We start from the raw sequence: 20,859 nt of genomic DNA on the forward strand, positions 1-20,859 counted from the left end.
TCTCACTATCGCGGCCTCTCTTGTTGCGGAGCACAGGCTCCAGACGCGCAGGCTCAGTAGTTGTGGCTCACGGGCCCAGCTGCTCCACGGCATGTGGGATCTTCCCAGACCAGGGCTCGAACCCATGTCCCCTGCATTGGCAGGCAGACTCTCAACCACTGCGCCACCAGGGAAGCCCTAAACTATTAATTTTTATCATTTTTTCCCAGAATGTGAATTATTCCTGATGGCAAATTGAGGGCCAGGAATATGACATATATTTCCTTGCTATCTGTCCTGCCATCCAGAGAAAAAGAGAGTAAATAGAAAATCATTGCTCCCTTCTGATAGATTGACTGGAAAAGTCACCATTCCACTGATATTTTAAGGTATATTTTCTATATTTCCAATGAGTATAACCACGCCCTTACCCAAAGCTTTGTATCATCCTGTCACATGGCCTCCATTTCGCATGTGTTGGATCCATTAACAATACCTGCATTATATTAGCTTCGGCTGTGCCTATTTCTTAATAGGCACATGGCACTGCAGGCTCATACAAAATTTTTGGAAGACTTTTCCCAAATATTTCTCTGAATTCAAATAAACTGAATGTCGTACCTGTGTTTGGTTTATATGATGGGTAGTTACCATTAGCTGGTTATCAGACAGGATTTTTTTAAAAGATCCATATTTTATGTTTCCTCCTTAATGAATCCATGTTTGGATCCTAATGAACAGCACTTATGTTTTATAATGTCTTGTGACCATTTGGGGAGAAATATGTTCTAGAATTGACCGAATTCAATGCCTACAGTTTCTTCTTTTTAAAAAATTGTGATATTCGAAGTCTGGTTTTCTGGAATTTGTTTTCCTTCTGCATAATGCCTTCAAAATGGCCAATTCTGTCACTGTTGTAAAAAGTTTAGGGTAATCCTCTCTGAAATCACTTGAAAGTGAGCCATTCTGCACCTTCCAGACGACGATACCAGATTTTTGGTCTGAGATACAAGAAGGATGGAGTTGAATTTAGTTGAATGGAAACACTGTGGAAGGAAAGACTTTTTAGGGGACTGTCAGTTATTGAACATGTTATGTTTTAATGTCCAGTGTATATCCAAGTGGATGGGTAGTTTGATAGGTCATTGGATAATGAAGTTTGGAAATCAGGGAAAGTATCTAGCCTAGGAATAATCAGTATATAGACGGCTATTAAAGGCAGAAGACCGTATGAAATAAAGAAGGGAGTGGATACACAGAGAAAAAGTTCTGAAATTGAGATCTGGGGGCACTCCAGCATTTACAAATCAGTGGTGGGGGATGGAACATATTAAGGAAGATCCAGCATGAGACTGAAAACAGGTGGAAAACCAGATAAGTGTGACATCCTGTAAGCTGAGTGAGAAGTGTTTCAAGTTCTTTTCCTTAATTAACCCTCTGGGTTCTCAGACTTCAAATAGAGTCAGTCGGATGGCTCTGTGAGATCCCAGGAATTTCATTTTACAGGAATTTCTGTTTCTCCCCCACAAAATTCCAAACTAAATCTCAGACTAACTCCACATGATGGTTTGTTCTGCTGCCCTGACATGGCCAGGGCTGTGGTAGAATCGGGGATCAGAAGACCTTGTTTCTCATGCCAACGTCATCTTTTACTACCACTGTGACCCTGGACAAATTGGTTTACCTCCTTGGAAAATGGTCATAGCTATGTCTACCTGCCCTATCCACAGGCTAATGAAGTGGTCCAAGGAGCTAATAAATGGGCAAAGTACTCTATAGGTTTTGAAGCATGTACTTCGGAAGCCATTACTGTGATGGAGGTTCAAAGGAATGATGTTTCCTGCTCTGAAGGCTTGGGAAAGCCAAGCCTCTTGGTTGGCAGATGCTGAGGGAACCATGGGACATGCTTCTGGCTGATGTGTCCTTCCAAAAGTTATTTCTCAATAGGATTATTTATTCTTTTTAGAAATATTTTTTAAAATACTCTTTTAAAATATTCTTTTAAAAAAATACTAACCCCCAGAATTTTATAATTGATGTGATTCCTTATATTTCAAAAAGATTCTTCACTATGGTAGGCCATAAAATATGATAAATTTATATAATGCTTTCCCAAACTAAAACCATATGTCTTTATGTCTAACCACATTATAGTCCTGTCACTGCTTTTAAGCCTTTTAATGTAGTATGGAAAAAAAAAAAAAAAAAAAAAGAAAGAAAGAGACTAAACTTATCAGTGACATTTTTAATGCAAGGTGTTTCATTTTTATTTTTCAATTCTGTTTTTTTTTCCAGTTTCCAACAAAAATAAATAAAAATTAATAATATCTTGTAAAGTATCTATATTCTCCTTCAATATCTTAAGGTACACTATTATCAAAGCTGATATTGAACACAAACAAATTGATACAATTCAGTACTCTGATAAAATTCATTGTCAAATAAGTTACTTTAAACTGCATGTGATACAACTTTATGTTCCATGGTATCTTTAATATAAACTGTATACCAAAATGGCTCTTCAAACTTAAAAAGTGCAATTACAGAGTGCAAAAAAAGAGGAGAGAAATTCACTATCTTACATTTAACCTCATCCAGTTTGAATAACAGATATGTTTTAGATAAAATTATTCTTCAGTCAAAACATTTAAATGTACTCCAGCAGCACTGCATATACCAGTTGTTACTCCCCCTTTTCCCATACAAATAAGAGTAGAAAAAAATCAGAAAGTATTGGGCAGCAAATTAAACACATTTTTTTCCAAGTCTACTGACAGACTATTGCTGCAAAACTGGCAAAATGGATCAGACATAAGTTTTTTAAAACTGCATTATTGAATTCAACAGAAATTAGAAGCTAGTATCATGTATTTGCTACATAAAAATTGATTTGATACCTCACGGCAGTTGAATTTAGCTAATTCTCTTCTCAAGGACTCAAAAATAAAAATCTGTCCTACCAGTGCACCATTTCTCCCCTTGCATTGACTTTGGCAGAGAGATAAGAGCAAAAGAATGTCCAAAAGAATAGTAGCATTTGATTGTATTTTAAATATTTAATATATTACACAAATCTTAATTATGAGGTTATATCTTTAGTACCAGTCTTAGAACTTTACTTTGTGGCCTTGGTGGGAAGCCACAAACTATGAATTTATGCATTGGATTTGCCTTTATTCTCAATACGGTGGGTATAGATAGCCCTTTCTAGAAATATATACAGTGAGAAATCTGTAAAATAAGGAAGATAGACTAAATGTGAGCCAAAATGTTTCCATTGTTTGTAGGAAACACGAGTTGCTAGCAATCATTTTTTTATGTTTGTTCAGCATCAACCCCATTAAAACAATTATTTTTTTACTAATTTTCTCCCATAAAAGCAATCTGTGTCATACCTTTTTTATTATTTAATATGCATTTATAAATAAAAATTTAACTTTTACAGGGGTTAGTTTTTAAATAAAGATTAAAAAACACCCCAAACTATTATTTACAATTAGTTATGTAATATGAATTGAGATGCTTAAGATAAACCAATATGACTCCATTTTGTAACAAAACAAATGGATTGCAGCTGATTTCTTGGTTAGTCAATAAATTTTCTTTGAAGCAATCAAGGTCACTCAAATATGCAGACCTCCTTTACATACAGTAGATGTCAATAAGTATGTGTAGGATTTAAAATGTATTTTTACACAGCACATTTGACTTCAGCTGTATTAGTGGGAAACAGAAATATCCTTTTAGATCTCTTTAGACCGTGTATAGAATTATTGTCTTATGTCACACTTTAAAATAATAATTAGTCCATCAAATTTTGGACTATGATTTAATCTTAGAATTCTTCAGCCAAGTCCCTACAGAAATAAATACTCTTGAAAAGAAGCATAGATTTTGACTTCACGTGTGGATTTCTGTAATTGCCTCATGAGCAGTTACCTAGCATAAATGTCATACTAAAAAAAAGAACATTGTGAAGCTATAAGTTATCTACTATTTACATAAAAGATGGTATAAAATTAAGTTCTCAATTCATTTTCTTAAGGAGAATCTGTTAGATGGGTGACAGTATCCGTAGGAGTTGTGGTTGGGAATAGGGAATCGTGCACCTTCTCTCCAGGCAGACAAAGAGTGAGTTACAGCTAAGGATGTGTGTGGAGGGAGCAGAGCCCTCCAGGGTTTAGTTTGTTTCAAATATGTAGTGTTTAGCGCGTGATCTATATTTGCTTCTCCCCAATTCCCACAGCATTACTGTTTTGACACATGGCACAGGCACAGTGGTGCCAACTCAAACATCAGACTATGATATAGTCAAACCAACTATCATTGATTTGAGGAGTAGAAATATATACTTATTAAATTGATTCGACCATATATTTAGGCTTACAGAAACCTGTCACTTGCTGACACTTCCTGAACAGTGAACTGGGCATTGCTCACTCCTATGCATTGTACAGAAGGCAAAAAAGCTTTCAATAGAGCATTTAGCCCAGGAAATGATCTCTTACAAAAATATCCATTTTCTTTCTATAGTAAATATTTTGTGTACATTATACATTAGCAAACAGTCTGTCAAAAATAAAACAAAAATAAAAACTCTTCTTAGTATATTAAAATACATCATTGTTGACTTAACACATGACCCCACATAAATATTATTAATAAAATAGGAATATTAACATAACCAGGTACGCAGTGCATCCCTGCCTATAAGCTCAATGGCACCATTCAGACTTGTGGCAATGCCGGATCCCCTGAGGTCACTCTTTCATATTCCTTCTTTGGTTCTTTACTTTTTCGATTTCTGTACCTAGAAATATTCAGAAATTAAACCATTAACACTGAAGTTAACAGTATTAGGATCAAAGTATGTTAACAAAAGAAACAAATATATGGACGCTAAAGGTACATTAGCATAGTGTTTCCAAAATGACAGAGGTGAATAGGTTTAGGCTGGATGCTAGAGGAGAATGAGGGAGGAAGGGGTAGTTGCTCTGAACAAATAATTTTGGGAGGAAATGGTGAAATGCTGTGAAAGGACTTCTCAAAGGCTTTCACATGATCATGAAAATTGTAAAATTCCAGGAGAGCATGTGACCACGTTTAATCCTGGTCTGTTTTATCCTTTCGTTTTTCTTCTGTCTTTCCTTTCTTTCTTTTTCTTTCTTTCTTTCTCTCTCTCTCTCTTTCTTTCTTCCTTCCTCCCTTCCTATCTTTCTTTCTTTCTCTCTTTCTTTCTTACATTCTACCCATCACATTGATATAATGATATCACCAATAATAATGAAAATAAATCGGGCACTTATTAAGTGACTGACAATGTTCTAAATGCTATATATCCATTACTTATTTTATCCTCACACTTACCACTATCATCCTCATTTTACAGATGAAGAAAATGAAGTACAAATGGGTTACATAACCTGGTCAAGTTCTCCCAGCTAGGATTCATAAATCTATCGTGATTCAGAATCTTCATTCACTCATTCATTAAAGCTATCTTCCTAAAATTTTGAGTTCATTTTCTACCCATTTTGAAGATGAAGCATGTAGCCTTAAGGAAACTGCATAATGTTTTTGCTTAGTAGAAGAATATGATTAGAAAACCTTTGTTTAGCCTTGATTTAGCTATTTGTCAACTAGATGAGCCAGGACATGTCAATTTACTTCTCTGGATCTTACTTTCCCATCTTTATAAAAGATAGGATTGTAGTCAAAGACCTTTCAGGTGCATTTCAGTTTTAATAATATTCAGTTATGTGATCATAACCAATTAAAAAGGCATTATAATTTGGTGAATACTTAGACTCAAGCATGGACCAAATAAATTTAATCTTATAAAAGTAACACTTTTGGAGCTTCAAAAGTAGAAGTGCATTACTGTCAGCAAAAATAAAATAAAATTCACTCAAATCTACACTGAAAAATCTGCACCACTTCCAAAATAAGAAGGATTTCATGGAGGCATTTTAAAGGCAGCTATTATTAACTAACTCATTCTATTCCTATACCCTGGTCCTAAGCCTAAAAAATGGCCAATATGATACACTGTCAGTAGCTCAGTGCCCACTCTATATTTTCTCAGTTATCAGCATATATCAGTACAGCATTGTACATGAAGATGGAGTGTTGAAGATGGAATTTTGGGGGACTGACATGAACCAATTTTTAAAAGTCAGCTCTTACAATTATCTGGACACTCATTTCTACTAGTCCAGATGTTCTGCTGCTAAAACTTCTTTATAAATATCATTAGTGCAGAGTCTATCTTATCCCACTAAATAATACTTTGCCATATTTTTACCCAGTTTGTAAGTGTAGATTGTATAAAGGTAATTTACAAAAGCAGAGTGTTAAAAAACAAAAACAAAAACACTGGCTTACCATCTGCAGAAATAGTATACAGAGCCAGCAACTATGATGAGCAACAAGATAACAAGAATCACAGTCAAAGCCACATATTCTTTGCTCAGAGGCTTTTGGACGGTTAAAATGAAGTGCTCACATCGGACACCAGTGTAACCCACTTCACACCTAAAGGACAATGCAAGAGAAGGATCAGTTATTTAAGAAAGAAATCATGGTTCTGAATTAGTTTTGTAAGAGCTAATCTTACAATGAAATGCAAGATATTGACAAGGTTTGCCAAAAGTTGTAAAGATGAATTTAGAGACTGACCTTAAAGCTGGCCCAACTTGGATAAAAGAGGCCCTCACTGCTCTCAAGCTCAACTGCTGTATTAGAATGATAGTCTGGTTCGGCCGCCAGGCTGGCTGACAATGGTGGTTTGTAAGTTTGAAGTGCTTTTGGTCTAAGTCAGTGGAATCGACTCTTATAACAATGGCTGACATATAAGTCCAGTGAAAAGATTAAAGGCTAAGCTGCTATTGCAGTAGGTATGAGAGGAAGGCATGTGAAGCCCTCCCCATTCTGCAGCCCTGAAGCATCTGTACAATTTGATAACTGCTGTTCGTTCTACCATTTGTTCCCTAACTTAAAAAAAACTCACTCAATAAAGTTTCTAATCGTACATATAAACTGCATGCTAATAGTACATATAAACGGCAGCCCATGGAAACAATAGAGTAATTATTACAAAAATAAAAAAGAGAGAGAATGTGGGTTTTTAAAAAACTGTTTTTGTTTGCTTGTATTTGGCATATTACCTGCAGTGATTTTCACTCATGTCTACCAGGTAGATGCACTGTCCATGAAAACAGTAGCCGCTCATGTCAGAGCTACACTGCGATATTGACACTTGAGCCACACGTGGATTATCTTCTGTCTGAACTGTGAAAGAAATAGAAAGTGGAATATAGTCTGTTGTTTTCTTTGAAGAATTAATCACCCTTTCATAATAGTAACCACTGAGCTACTGGAACAAAGCAGGTCAGGTATTTTCAGGACAAAAAGTCACTCTAGTTGTCACGTTCCCTAGACCAATAAACAAACTCTGGACCCCCAAAGGAAAATGGCCAACAGGCTAAACAAAACAAAATAAAACCTGGGGGTAAAATTCCCAAACGACAATGTTTAAGGATAGGAAAGGTAAGCTGAAGACACACACACACAAATCATTTTCCTTCACAGTTATTCATTTATCCAAAGTGTGCATAATTTTTTTCAAATCTCAAAATAATTCTGACATTCATTACTCCCAAAGCAATTGCAAACTGAATCCATTAATTAATTTAAGAGAGCTTAAATCTATAGTGGGTTTTAAGCCAGCAAGGCTTGTTTTGGTGTGCATTCCCAAACTTTCGGGTTTGGGAAATCAATCACAGTCTCTAACGATGAGACCTGGACATGAACTAGACCAACCTTGAGTTATAAATGTCTCGGTTACACAAATACAACAATGAAAATAGTAGCCTCTTTAGAATAGTGTTGCAACCTACACATAAAATTCACTTTAGAACATTTTAATTACTAAAATGTGAAGGATCTTTAGGAAATAACCAAACAAATCATCTTGATTGTAATACTCTTGTTCAAATAGCCAAAAATAGGGAGTGAAACACACCAAACCTCTAGAGAGCACAAAGAGGAAGGATAAGAAAGGAGGTGAAGTTGTTGCAGGAAATACTCTGGTTCCTCAGGAAAACCCTGGACTCAATAACTCAGAGTGAATATAAAGCAGATCTCTCTCTCTCTTTTTTTTTTGGTGCCTGGGTGCTATTACTTTTATTTTATTTTTTAAATTTTATTTCTTTAATTTTTAATTTTTTTTTTTTTACTGGAGTATAGTTGCTTTACAGTGTTGTGTTCGTTTCTGCTGTACAGCGAAGTGAATCAGCTCTAAAGCGGATCTCTCTTAAACCACATTCAGAGTCCTCTGGGCCCCAAAGAGAAGACCATGCACGGTGTTTAGCATGTATTAAGGACTCCGTAGATTTTTCTGAACGAATGCTGTAACTCAAAATAAAAGACATCATTTGCTCCTTTTACAAAAAATAATAACAAAATATATTGACATTGACTGTCTACTGTGTACAAAGTTTAAATTTTCCTGTTTTGTCTGGGATCCAGCTCCTCACAATGGTTTCTCAGCAACGTTCTGAAATGACCAAAGGGAATCTGATTTTCTTTGTTCTCTGTCCCTTTAAGATCAAATCTTTATATATATAACTAGGTGCTCAGTCCCTCTGCCTCCAGTTATTCCTTTATATAATTTTGCCAGATCGCTAGTTCACTGGGTTCTTTTGTTAATACAGCAGCTATTACCCCCCCCTTTTTTTCCACTATCACATATTTATAGTCTTTGAGTTACATTTCTGTTAAGAATGTGTAATTCTTTGATGCAACATTGACAAAGCTGGGCTTACCTAAAGCTGTGCAGTTATCTTCGGACTCTCCTGGGATACATGAAGGAATCACAGTTGTACTGAGAACTGCTTGTAGAAGATGGAAACCTATTTATGGAGAAAAATCAAATATATAACTAATGCTTCAAGGAAAGAAACCCTAACCAGATTTCCACATAATTACAGTATTTATAAAGTTCTTTTAATTATTTCAAGTATTTGAGCCATCGAAACCATAAAAAAATAATTCATGGAAACAGGCATATCATTGAAAATAAATGAACCCCCAGCTCTTCTGTCCAAGGGTAAAAGCCCTGGCATTACATTCAGAGTTACAGATTTGACCTACTCTAAACATTTCACGGTAACCTTTTCAAAGACCTGATTTTAAAGACTGATTTCTTAAGAAGCTCAGCAATTGGAAAATTGGAAAATTTCCACCGTTTTACTTCATGATGTGCTCAGAGCAATGCTCCAAGGTAGAAACAATCACAAAGAAGGCTTCAAATAAAACTCAGCTTCTATTTATGGTCACAACTAAACAGGACTCTCAACCTAAGATACATCAGTTGTTGATTTAACTACCTAAGTTACTCTTTGCATTACACATTAAAATCCATTTTAATGAACAAAATGTAATCTAAGTAAAGTCAGAATATATCTTATCTAATATGGAAAGGAACACACATGCTAGATGAACCACACTGTGACCAAGAATCCAGTTTCTGTCAGCCCAGTAAGAGTTTAAACAAGGAGTTTCATGGTGTTTCCCCACTGAAAAGATAAATGTTGGGAAACAGGCACCAGAATGATTCAAGTAGTTTTCTGAATTGCGTAGAAAGAATAAGAGAATCCTTTTAATTGCACGGATGTTGACTGAAGAGAGTTTTACTCTTCTTAGAAGGCATGTAGTTGCTCTTCACTCTTCCAGGCTATATGAGTAACTGTTATATAGGAAACATTACTGGTGATGGTGATAGTAGTAGGTAGCAGTTAACATTTCTTGCCCACGTACTGTATGTGGGCATGGTTCTACCCTCCTTACCTATACTATCTCATTTAATCCACTCAGTGACTCTTTGAAGAAGATACTACTGTTCTCCCCATTAGACATATGAGAAAAGTGAGTTAAGTAACTTTCCCAAGATTACATAACAATGTTGTTAATGGGCTGCATTACAGAATCTGGCAACAGGCAATAATACTAGAGTATAATGGACATCACAGGGAGCAAACTCAGATAAATGTAACTGAAGCAGAGTATTTAACCCCATAAGGAGGCAACAATGTATGTGGAAAGGCAATCTGGGAGAAAACTTGAGCTATGTAATTTTGGACAAATTAATTAAATTCTCTGGATCTCCATTTTCCCTAGTTTATAGAGTTTTGGGGAGAATTAAATGAAATTATATTTTTCTGAAACATCTAACATACCAGAGGCTCATGAATGTTCCATGCCACTCAACATCTAGCCTCTGGTTTTAGCAGTAGTATATGTGGGTAGTGGCCTCTACTGGTCTATAACAATGTTATAAATCTCTCTGTACTTTGGTATTTTAAAGGATAATTAATCCATGTAATAAAGAATTTTATTTTATTTTTTCACAATCAGAGGAGGTATGTATATGTTAAGCAAATTGCATATGATTTGGGTAAAACTAAAATTAAAAACTGAACTACACATAAGCATCAGAATTTGCAATTTCTTAATGTTTCAAACTTGGCACTGATAACAATCCCGTGAAGTAGTTATTAGCCCCAGACAACCTCAGTGTTAAATTACATGTCTGGTCCAAGACCAATCATCTAGCGACCATAGAAGATAAGAGTTAGGAGTCCATCTTTGGACATCAGGCCTCATAACCTTTCAGTGATTTGAAAATATCTTTTGAAAAGTTTAGAACTATCTCCTCCCCACTCCGTAGTTCTCCTACAATATAAATGATGCTTCAATTGCTCTTATTGGGAAAAAAAAAGCTTCTTTCTTAAATGACAAAAAAATGGCTAAAGTTTGGATTCCATTGTCAGTTGAACAGAGATGGAAAAGAATAACTTTGTCCACATAGCGTTCTAGGGTGAATTAGCTAGATTCTCATCCAAGCCAATTTTGTTCTACTTCTCAATATAATTTTGCCATACACTTTCACTATTGAAGAATTACCCCCTTTAATTTATACAGTCTGCTCAACACAAAGTGGAGTTCTAGATGTGTGCTTTTATATCCCTGACACTCCTCTGCCTCCATGCTTCTTCAACTAATGGGAGGAGATATTACCGATTCTCCCACTGCAAAAGGGCCATTGTGCAAATGCACATTTCTCTCTTTGCAAAGGATCGTTTCTTCATCCTTTGCAGAAATCAGATATTAGCCTTTCCTGTTCCGAATTGCTTACAAATGCAACCTGCCACTATTATAGAATCCAGCTAATTGCTTTGAGGTGTTGTTTATTAGTCTTTTTTTTTTTTCTCTCAAAGATTTTTCGTATTGTTAGTTTTTCCACTGTTGGAAACTTTGTTCCAGTTAGGCCACAAGTGAAATATTTGCCTTTGTGAATTAAAGAATATTCAGGGAAGGGCGTGCCTCCACGAAAACTGGGCTGTCCTAACCTATGACACTTTCTTGGACATAGTCCATCACTCAGGATGGTTTCTGTGAGACTTGGTACATTAATCCAACATTCGGGTATTTTACAGATGGAATTGTAAATAATTTTAAATGCTATTCTCAAATGAAAGTGTTTACACTACAGTTCCATCATAGATGTATGTAGCCAATAAACTATCAAAATTGGTTCTAAATCGTGTGTCCATCTACACAGCTCTATTGCCTAAAAGCAGTGGTCCTCAAGTTTTTCTCAACCTCACCTCTGGCCCAGGGCTTTGCAAAATGGTGTAGAGGAGTAAATGGGAATGATCAAAAGATTGAAAAAGTCCACCCATGGAGAATTTTGATATCCAGCACCCTGTCACCCTTATAAATCACTACTCATTAAAGTCATACAGGGAAGGAATAGATGCTAAAGTCCTATCCATATATTTCCTTAATCTTTCAGTTTTTCATGACTTTAGTGCTATTTGAACATAATGATGTCTCTGTAATTCAAATGCAAATCTTATATTTGAGTTTTCAATCTTGACCATGGGTCCCTGCTAAGAAAATAATTCCCTGTGATATTAAAGATTTTAGTTAGGGTCAATGTGTCAGAAAACAGATCTGGTAGCAAGCTCTACATTGGTAACTAAGATACAGAGGAATTCCGTGCTCAATGATAATCTGTAAACTCAAAACTGGCCACTGGAACATCTGTTTCAATAATGTTATGAAAACAAAACTCCCTTTGGAGGCCATTATTTCTGTCAAATTTCCAGATGGGTTTCAGGAATCTGAAGCTCACCTGTTCATCTCTCTACTTTCATCTTTCAGAGATTTGTTTCCGTGAAACCTCAAATGTGCCAGCAGGAAGTGGTGCCGGTGACTCACAGGACACATATCACCTCTGCTCCGTGAGTCAGGGCCGAGCCTACACCTTACACGATACTGGGGACAGCGCATGGGAAGGGCTGAGGAGCATCACCCCAGTGGGGGGAGCACTAAATGTCGTGGGCCTCGGGGCACTAAGTAAGAAGTGCTTGCCTGATAGTCAGGAGGAATGCCAGATGTAGAAAGCATCCTTTTTATTGTATATGGTTTCTTTTGTCCTTGCTTCCTTACGGCCACACTGAGGGGCCATCTCGAAGGAGGCTGAGATTTGGTGACTGGCTGACCAAGCCTATTTCTCAATAATCAACTGCAATTCTCAGAGATAAAATGGCTTTCCTGAATAACAATCAAGCAAATGAAAACGACCCCAAATAAAACGAGATAGGTTACAGAATGAAAAGGATGCACCTTATTTTCCCAATTTCACCTTTTAGGCTATTTAGACTGGAACAGCAAATTCATAATGAATCATAGTATTTGCCCAACCCCAAAACAGGCAGCAAAATCTGCTTTGTTCACACTTTTGCTGTGGTCACATGCCTACCTCTTTATGGACTGTTAGTTTTCTACCTTCTTCCAGGGCAGTCTGGAATTTTAGGATTTGTCTGTAACATAGTAGGCTTGTTAGGTCTTGTATACTTTCAAGGAGTGAATATGCCTTTACCACTTCCAGATGCCTTTTTGTCTCAAATCCACTATTAGATAAAGTCTTGCTCCACTTCGTTAAAATAACTGTAAACTATCACATCAGACGCTGAAAATAACTATTGTCAGTACTTTCTAGTAACAGCCTATGTTTTCAGAGAGTAGTATATATATATGTGTGTATATACATATATATCATAATATATATCTATATATCATAAATCTTGCTTCCTACCAGCAATCATTTTCTTCCTACAGTTTTTCAACATTAACCTTATCACTAAGCTTCATTAAAGTAAAAGCCAACAACTATTTGAGATAAAAACAGGATAACAGGGTGAAACCAGAGGTTGATATAATAATGGGTTACAAATAAGTCTTTGAGTTTCAAACATAGCCATAAGATCTTCCTTGTCAAGTGTCAAGAAAAGATTTAATACGCCATGTTTTTCAGTTCAGAGACATTAAACTAAACTCTTCAATTTTGGTAGTAATTTCTAAATCATACCTCAAAGTGCTCATATATTTTAGTGACCATACAATACTATACTTAATGTTCTCATAATGCAGGAGAAATCTTATCAACTACTGTATAAAGGATACAATTTGTACTAACCTGGGTATTTTGGAATTTTGTGACTAAAAGCTCTAAATATGGAACTTGCCCCTCCTAAAACCAAAGATTCATCTCTATAGTATTATTTCAAATGATCTATTGAAACTGTATTTTTTTTTTCTTTAAGATAATGTTACACAGGAGGGTCTTTTTAGAACCTTTTCTGTCTTCACTCCCTTCCATCATGCTTCTCACACTATCCCTATTGATCCAATTCAGAAATTTAAATTACTATTACATTATTGTCTCAAAAAAATCTTCTAAAGGAGCAACAGTTTGGATTATAAGTGTTTGTCATTTGCCTTTTTTCATTATGGTCATATTGTGGACTACAGCTTTGAAAACTTAATGACATTTTTAGAAGCATATTGTCTATCATATCATTCATTCTTTATAGAAGCCTATTGCCAAAAATGAATTTGCAAAAGGATAGAGTCTTAATCAGTAATCATCAAAAAAAAAGAGGAGAAAATGAGTATATAAAAGATAATTTTAAAAGCCTTAAAGTTAATTACACTTCATTCTGAGAATCTGTGTAATGCACCTAGCATAATGGAAGGTGCTAAGAAATTTTATTTTGTGAAAATATATTTTTTTGGTTAACACTGGAGACTTCAACTTTCGTGAGAAGCACAAGTTCATCTGTAGTATGATGGTAGGGTGGGAATGGCTTAATTATACTTGATAAATGGGAAAGAAGGAGAGCAGCTTAGCTCTCTTATACTTACTTTTAGTAACTACATGTCTCTAAGAATATTTGTTCAATAAATATCTACTGAGATTTTTCTATATGCAAGATACTGAACGAGCTGCTGAAAGGAAAACTGATGCAAAGGACATAGCTCCTGTTCTAACTAGAGTTAATGAGGATAGACTCTAGGTGGTGGCGAGAGAGAGAATTCATAGATGACACCAAGTTTCTGGCCAGAAAATACCAAGGAAGGTGGTGTCATTAAAAGAGTCGATAACATAGGCAGGACAGCAGGTTTGTGGTGGCATCTGCAGCTAGTAGACATGAAGGAGGACATAATAAGAGAAGGAATTTGAGTTTTTAGTTCATATATCATCTATTTATATTTATGAGGCACTTGGGAAAACACATCTTGAGTAAAACAGTAAGAATGGAGTTATGGAGTCTATTTGAAAATCGTATGAGGAAATATCATCTTTAAAGGCATAGGAGTCATTCAAATGTTCCACGGGAAATAGTATGCAATGGAAAATAATAGAACTTTGGGAAATAGGTGATAAGGAGTGGATAGAAATGGCCAAGGAATCTGGGGAAAAAAGAAGTTCAGTCTTGCGGGAGCCAAGAGAGCAGAGTTACAAAAGGAGGCATGGGGTGGTCAGCAATGCAATGATTGAAGAAAGTATGAGTGACTCCATCATAAATAAGATTCACCATTATTCAGGGAAAATAGTGTTAAAATCAGCAATAAAAATTGCTAAGTTGATTTTTTTAACACTAGAATTGGTTTTATATTTGCATCCAGCTTACCATTAATATGAATTTTATTTGTCTTGGTAACTCAAGCACTGATTATTCAAACTGTGAATTATGAGTGGCAATGCGTTATAGCAATGGAAAACACATTAGCTAATGCTTCTCACCCTGGAGTAATTTTGTCAACCAGGGGCACTGAGCAATGTCTGGAGACATTTTTGGTTGTCACCACTCGGGGTGGGTGGGGTGCTACTGACATCTAGTGGGTAGAGACCAGGATTGCTGCTAAACACCCTGCAATGCATAGGACAGTCCACAGCAAGGAATTATCCAGTCTGTAATGTAAACAGACCCAAGGCTGAAAAACCCTGCAGTAGACCCGTGAGGTATGGAGTCCAGTTCTAGCTCAGATACTAAGCTCATCCCTCTGAAGCTAGGTTTCCTTATCTCTGAAAATATCACCTAGGCTTGGGGTGGAGTGGAGGCGGAGACGGAATTTAGATTAGATTACGCTAAGGTTCCTTTCATTTCTAAAACAATACTTTTCTTTTTCTTACTGACTATCCGTCATTCAGTCATATCACTGCCCGACCTCTCTCTCTCTCTCTCTCCCTCTCTCTCTCTCTCTCTCTCTCTCTCTCACACACACACACACACATGCACACACACACTGTGATATACTTAAATTTTGTTAGGCATACCATCAGTGAATACAGACTACATTAAGAGATAGAAATGGGAAAAACAGGGAAGAAAAGGTATTCAACTTTATTATTAAATGGAATTGAATTTTCAAAAACTATTGCTCAGCCATAATATTTTGCTTCTCAAGCACAGTTTCAAAGAACAGCTGGTTGAGTCAAAACATAGTGCTGAGAACTCTAAATAAAGTACCATTCTAATCACCCATCCAACAACATTTACTGAGTGATTAACGTAAGTCTGTTACAATGTGAATGATAAAAGATAAGTACAGCACCAGTTAGGAGAGACAGGGCCAGATACACACTTACAGTGTGACGTGAAAAGGGTAGCACCGAAGGATTCAGAGGGATGCAAAGGGGTGGGGGGCAGATTGCACATTTATTTTCCAGTGGTGAGGGAAAGATGAAAGGGGTTATCAGAGAAGGCTTGATACTTTTCTTCAGTCTTAAAGGATGAGGGGAACTTTCACCGAAAGTGAAGAGTGAGTTAGGAGCGTCCACAGTAGACGATACAGCATATTCATAAATGGAGACTTACACTCTGGGTAACTCACTTCTTTTTAAGTCTGTTTTCTCATTTGTAAACTGGGAATAGTAACACTTTTCCTGGCTAAGGGAGTTATTATAAAGATCAAATGAGGCATTTTTCTAAAAAAGCACTTGCTGCTACTGATAACAGCTCTAATTTCAAAAGTGTTTTTTATTATTTTAATATTATGATATCTATAATGTCCATATATAATAACCTGACAACATAGTTATTATGATCTCCATTTTACAGATGACAAAACTGAGGCTCAAAGAGGAATAAATCCTTCCAAAAGTATGAAATAAAAGAACTGGGGTGTGAAACCTATACTCTATATACTATGTCTCTTGATTCAAAACTATACAGTTTGACTAACACACCATTGTAAAGCAATTATACTCCAATAAAAACGTTAAAAAAATATATACAGTGTGACACACATACGTGTGTGTGTATATATAAACATATACATATATATGTGTGTGTATATATATATATACACACACATATATATTTATACATATATATGAGGAAGAAAGGCTTTTCCCCTTATCCTGAGGACTTTCAAGAGGATTTGTATGTAACTCACTTTCACGCCTCAAATTTAAAATTCAGGATTTTGGACCTAAGTAATTAAGGGTTAACATTTTTTTCTGGACAATTATCAAGTTGTCTTGTGTGTTATAAATAGTGTTCTAGTTAATTAAATCATTACTTTAACCTAGAATGTCACTGAACCTTTATTTGCCCTATAACCAGACATGCACTCTTACATAAACTGCATTGCCAGAGGACACTGAGTCTGTCGCATTACTTCATTTTTCCAAAGGTTCCAGAATTGCCATACCAAGGCAATGGTTGTCAGGCTGCTCCTCCCTGAGGACCTCTCCTATTACAGCTCTAGGGAGGCTTCCCATTGTCTTCTGAAGGAATGTTCTCAACAGCAGTTACAGCCATATGAATTAGACAATTTGCATAGGCCTATATTCAGAGTGAAGACTGACAGATGAGGAAGCCACACCTTAATTTACAGTCTCTTTAGAAAGGATTTCTTACTTGACATTTGCATCTCCTGGGTGATTATTAACCAGGAAATGGGAGATTCTTGGGCAAAAAATGAACAGAAGACATTCAAATTCAATTTTTCCAAAGTGATTATGTGAATATTGCACTTTTTTTTAACCAAAGAAGAAGTATGTCTATTTCCTCACTGTTAATAGAAGTGTGCTGTAGATTCCAACTTGATCCCTTATCAATACTACATTCAATTCACAATATTGTGAATGATCCGGGGAACAAAAAGGATGTGGGTTTCCTTCTCCTCGATTGCTTTACTTACTATACATCTAGGAAAGCATAAAAATAGAAACAAAGGCCTCAGTCAACTGATGTCAATGATGGCTTCATAATAAAAGTCATTTCCTGGGTATTAAAAATGCTGAATACAGGTTAAGTAAAAATTTAACATATTTCAGCAGAGTTTAAGGAAATAATTGTTATCTTTTCTGTGCTTGATTTTGAGTGATACCATAAAGTACCAGTTTTGCACAAATACCAGTCCCCATAACAGATTCTAAGCCCTGGGGCAGTCCCGAGACTACTCTGGAACTTCTCTATTAGAACCTGTTACTTTTATTATGCTTCCGATAACTCTGAGAACCTCTGGCTCTTTACACATTGCTCCAGAATGACCTTGACATTTGCCATCTCTAAATCCTTGTAAGGTACCTGACTTCACTGAGCCTCAGTTTCTTCATTTGTCAAACTGGTCTAATCATACCTACCTCCTATAGTGTTTTAAGGAGCAAAGGAGATGATACGTGGAGAACACCTGACACACGACATGGTCGGCTCACAGGAGGCATTTGGTAACTGTTAGCTCCCTTCCCAGCTCCTGGATTTGGGCCTCAGTGCTGAACCACACACCCCAATTGCCCAAGTTGTTCATGTGGCAAGATGATGCGGAAGGCAGCTAGAATACCTGGACCAAAACCCAGACCGGAGAGGCCTGTCATCCTGTTTCTACCTATGATGTGTCATCTCAGGTTGTGCCAGCACCAGGCAGCTCGTAAACTCTCAGGGTCAAAAGAAAAGATCTGAGGCGAGCCATTGCCTCATTGAGATCCGCGCTTCTCAGGTTTCAAGAAAGAATGTTTATTCTGCTCAATTCTCTGTCATTGTGCAATGAAGTGGGCATCAATTGTCTTGGATCTGTCATTCAGGAACACGCTCAAAAGCCCGTTTGGGTATCAATGAACATGTCTGACTTTTAGATCAAGAGCCCCTAAACATTAATTGTAGAACTCAAGAGAAAAATTTCTCCTGTTCATCCTGCAACAATCAAAGATTAGAAATGATCATTTAACTCTAAAATTATATATTATTTAGTAATGCATTATCTAGTTTGAGGTATCTCAACTCTTTTACTTAACGTTGAGAAAGCTAAAAGTGCCAGCAAACCTGGGTGCGAAATTTTTCAATGTAGCTTTGCTTCTCTATGGGACACCGGGTAATAGTTTCCCCATATATAAAGCAAGAACATCAATATCAAATATTTATAAAATGTAAAGGTAACCAAATGATTGTGTGGTGTGTGTAGCAATTTAAATCTGCATGTGTTGGAGACAGAGGATGGAAATGAAAGTGTCTGTATTTTTTCCACAGATATAAATACATGTGAATTCCACAAAAAAAAAGCGATAATAAAATGTTTGCTGAAATCTAAAATAACTCTTTCCTTCTTTTGAAGGCTAGACATTTGGGAAAAGTATTTCTAGGTAATCTTTTGTTTGGGGGGTAAATGGCAATTTCAGAAGTAACAGGTGGCCTTGCCTTTTTTCCATGTGCTTTGGAATAAGGCTATTGAACTTGCATACCTGAATAGAGTACAGAGATATGATACAGAACTTCAAACAGGAACTTTCCTAGTGGCAGGAAAATATCTTAACAAACTGGGAAAACAGAAACTGACCTAGCTCATTTGGAAATGGGCTTGGCAGCTGATGAAATAGGTGAACTATAATTAAGTAATGCAATAAAGGAGTTAAGCACTTTTATAACAACAAAAACACACACAACACATATGCTAGGTAGGTAGTAAGCAGGTTATTCAGAGGCTCTTGCTGTCTCAAATTAGCATATTCAATGAGTGGCCCAGAACAGATACTTGCATTGTTCAGAGCAACCTTACAGGTGGAAAAAAAAGTGCTAAGCTATTCTGATCTCTAGGTTAATTTCTAACTTTAGGAAGACTGTCACCTTTTTCACGGAGACTTCAAAACTAAGATAGCAAAGCCACATTATTTACTGAGAACCTTCTAGCACGTCGTTCTTAGTACAGTTTTGGTAGAAACCACAGATCCAGTTTCCACCTATGTCCTTGAAGTTGGACAAGTGAGTTACAACTATGTGTAGTATGCATTTCATTAGGTTTCCCAACCCGTAAGATAAGGCCTGTCGAAATAATAATTGAACTGTCACATCCTGCACAGGTAGAGTCAGTTAGGGGAATTCGCCTCATTGCAACTCCAGAAAAAAAGCGAGATTGGCAACCTTTATTTCCTTATTAAAATTGTTATATACAGCTCCAAATTCCTCTTGAAGTTTAGGAATTCGCAATATATATTTTTAAACCAGGAAAGTGAACGATTTTTTTCCCCCTGTCCACAAGAACTAAATTATCTCAAATAAGAAGACAAGCATTAAAGTACGCTCAGCCATTACAGAATACAAGGGTGCAAGTAGCAGCGAGCGAACAGAGCCCGACCAGCCCGCGGGGGAAACCGGAAGCAGCAGGTGTTGGCGTCCAAGGGCCTCCAGGAGCACCCGGACCTGCGCGTGTCCCTCCCGCTCCGGCTACGCAAACAGCCTTTTCATCCTCTGGAGCTTCAGCGAAGCTGGCACCGCCGCACGCCAACGCCCCCAGACGCTTAACCCGGCTTGATTTAGAAAACTGAAGGCAAGACAGGAGGAACAGCGTTTCTTTCCCAAAGGTCTTTCCTAGGCGCGGGTCTTGTCCCTATTCCCGCCTCCTGTCTCCGCCCCAGCCCGGTTTTCCCGTCTTTTGGATTTCTAGAACTGTCAGATTTTCAAAAGGAAACAAATAACAAACCCGAAATCTTTTCAACTTTTTATTTCGCCTAATACGGAGCTATATTACTTCATGCAGAACACACAGACCAAGTTCATCTATCCGTGCAAGGTATTTTTAACACCAGCCCCTTCCCCTACCCCACCCTCTTCCATCGCCGGCTGGAGGGAAAGACGGGCTCGCCTAACGAGAGACGTCGTTCGAAACGGAGTACACTTGAGTCTGGTGGAAAGCGCGGTACTTGTCAAAGGACAGCTGCCCCGGGGCCGCCTTAGTCTCGTCTTCCGCGGCGGGAAGGGGAGGGGGAACTCACCCAAGCAGAGCAGCGGCGCGGGGACCCGGCGGGCACGGCGCGGCTCCATCCTCCTCCCCGCGTCAGCGTGTGCGGGGCGCGGGCGTGGCCTGGGCGGCGGGCGGGGGCCGGCGGGGCTGCGGCGGCGGCGGCGGCGGCGGCGGGCGCTGCTGGAGCTGCGGGGGCCACGCGTCGGCAGCTTTTCCCTCCGACACCCGGTCTGTAGGGCAAGTGAGCTCCACAGCCCCGCGCCGAGACCTTTATAAGTACGGGGA

At 37.5% G+C, this 20,859-nt stretch overlaps 1 protein-coding gene and 1 long non-coding RNA gene across 2 annotated transcripts in view; one reads left to right on the plus strand and one right to left on the minus strand.

Annotated features, from left to right (window-relative positions):
- Positions 1-2,216: 2,216 nt before the first annotated feature.
- On the minus strand, positions 2,217-20,809 carry EREG (epiregulin). Its single transcript, XM_082390322.1, has 6 exons — positions 20,729-20,809; positions 20,606-20,697; positions 8,805-8,891; positions 7,146-7,269; positions 6,364-6,513; positions 2,217-4,789 (listed from the first exon to the last, which is right to left on the minus strand). Exons 2-6 carry the CDS (start codon positions 20,652-20,654, stop codon positions 4,708-4,710), a joined length of 492 nt encoding a protein of 163 aa, XP_082246448.1. The 5' UTR covers positions 20,655-20,697; positions 20,729-20,809; the 3' UTR covers positions 2,217-4,707.
- LOC309627955 overlaps positions 20,162-20,859 on the plus strand; it is a 166,729-nt gene continuing 166,031 nt past the window's right edge. Inside the window, exon 1 of the long non-coding RNA XR_014244052.1 lies at positions 20,162-20,403. This is a non-coding gene — a long non-coding RNA (uncharacterized lncRNA). The remainder of the gene's footprint in view (positions 20,404-20,859) is intronic.

The sequence above is a fragment of the Balaenoptera borealis genome (assembly GCF_965194805.1).
Source record: "Balaenoptera borealis genome assembly, chromosome: 4".
Classification (NCBI taxonomy): domain Eukaryota; kingdom Metazoa; phylum Chordata; class Mammalia; order Artiodactyla; family Balaenopteridae; genus Balaenoptera; species Balaenoptera borealis.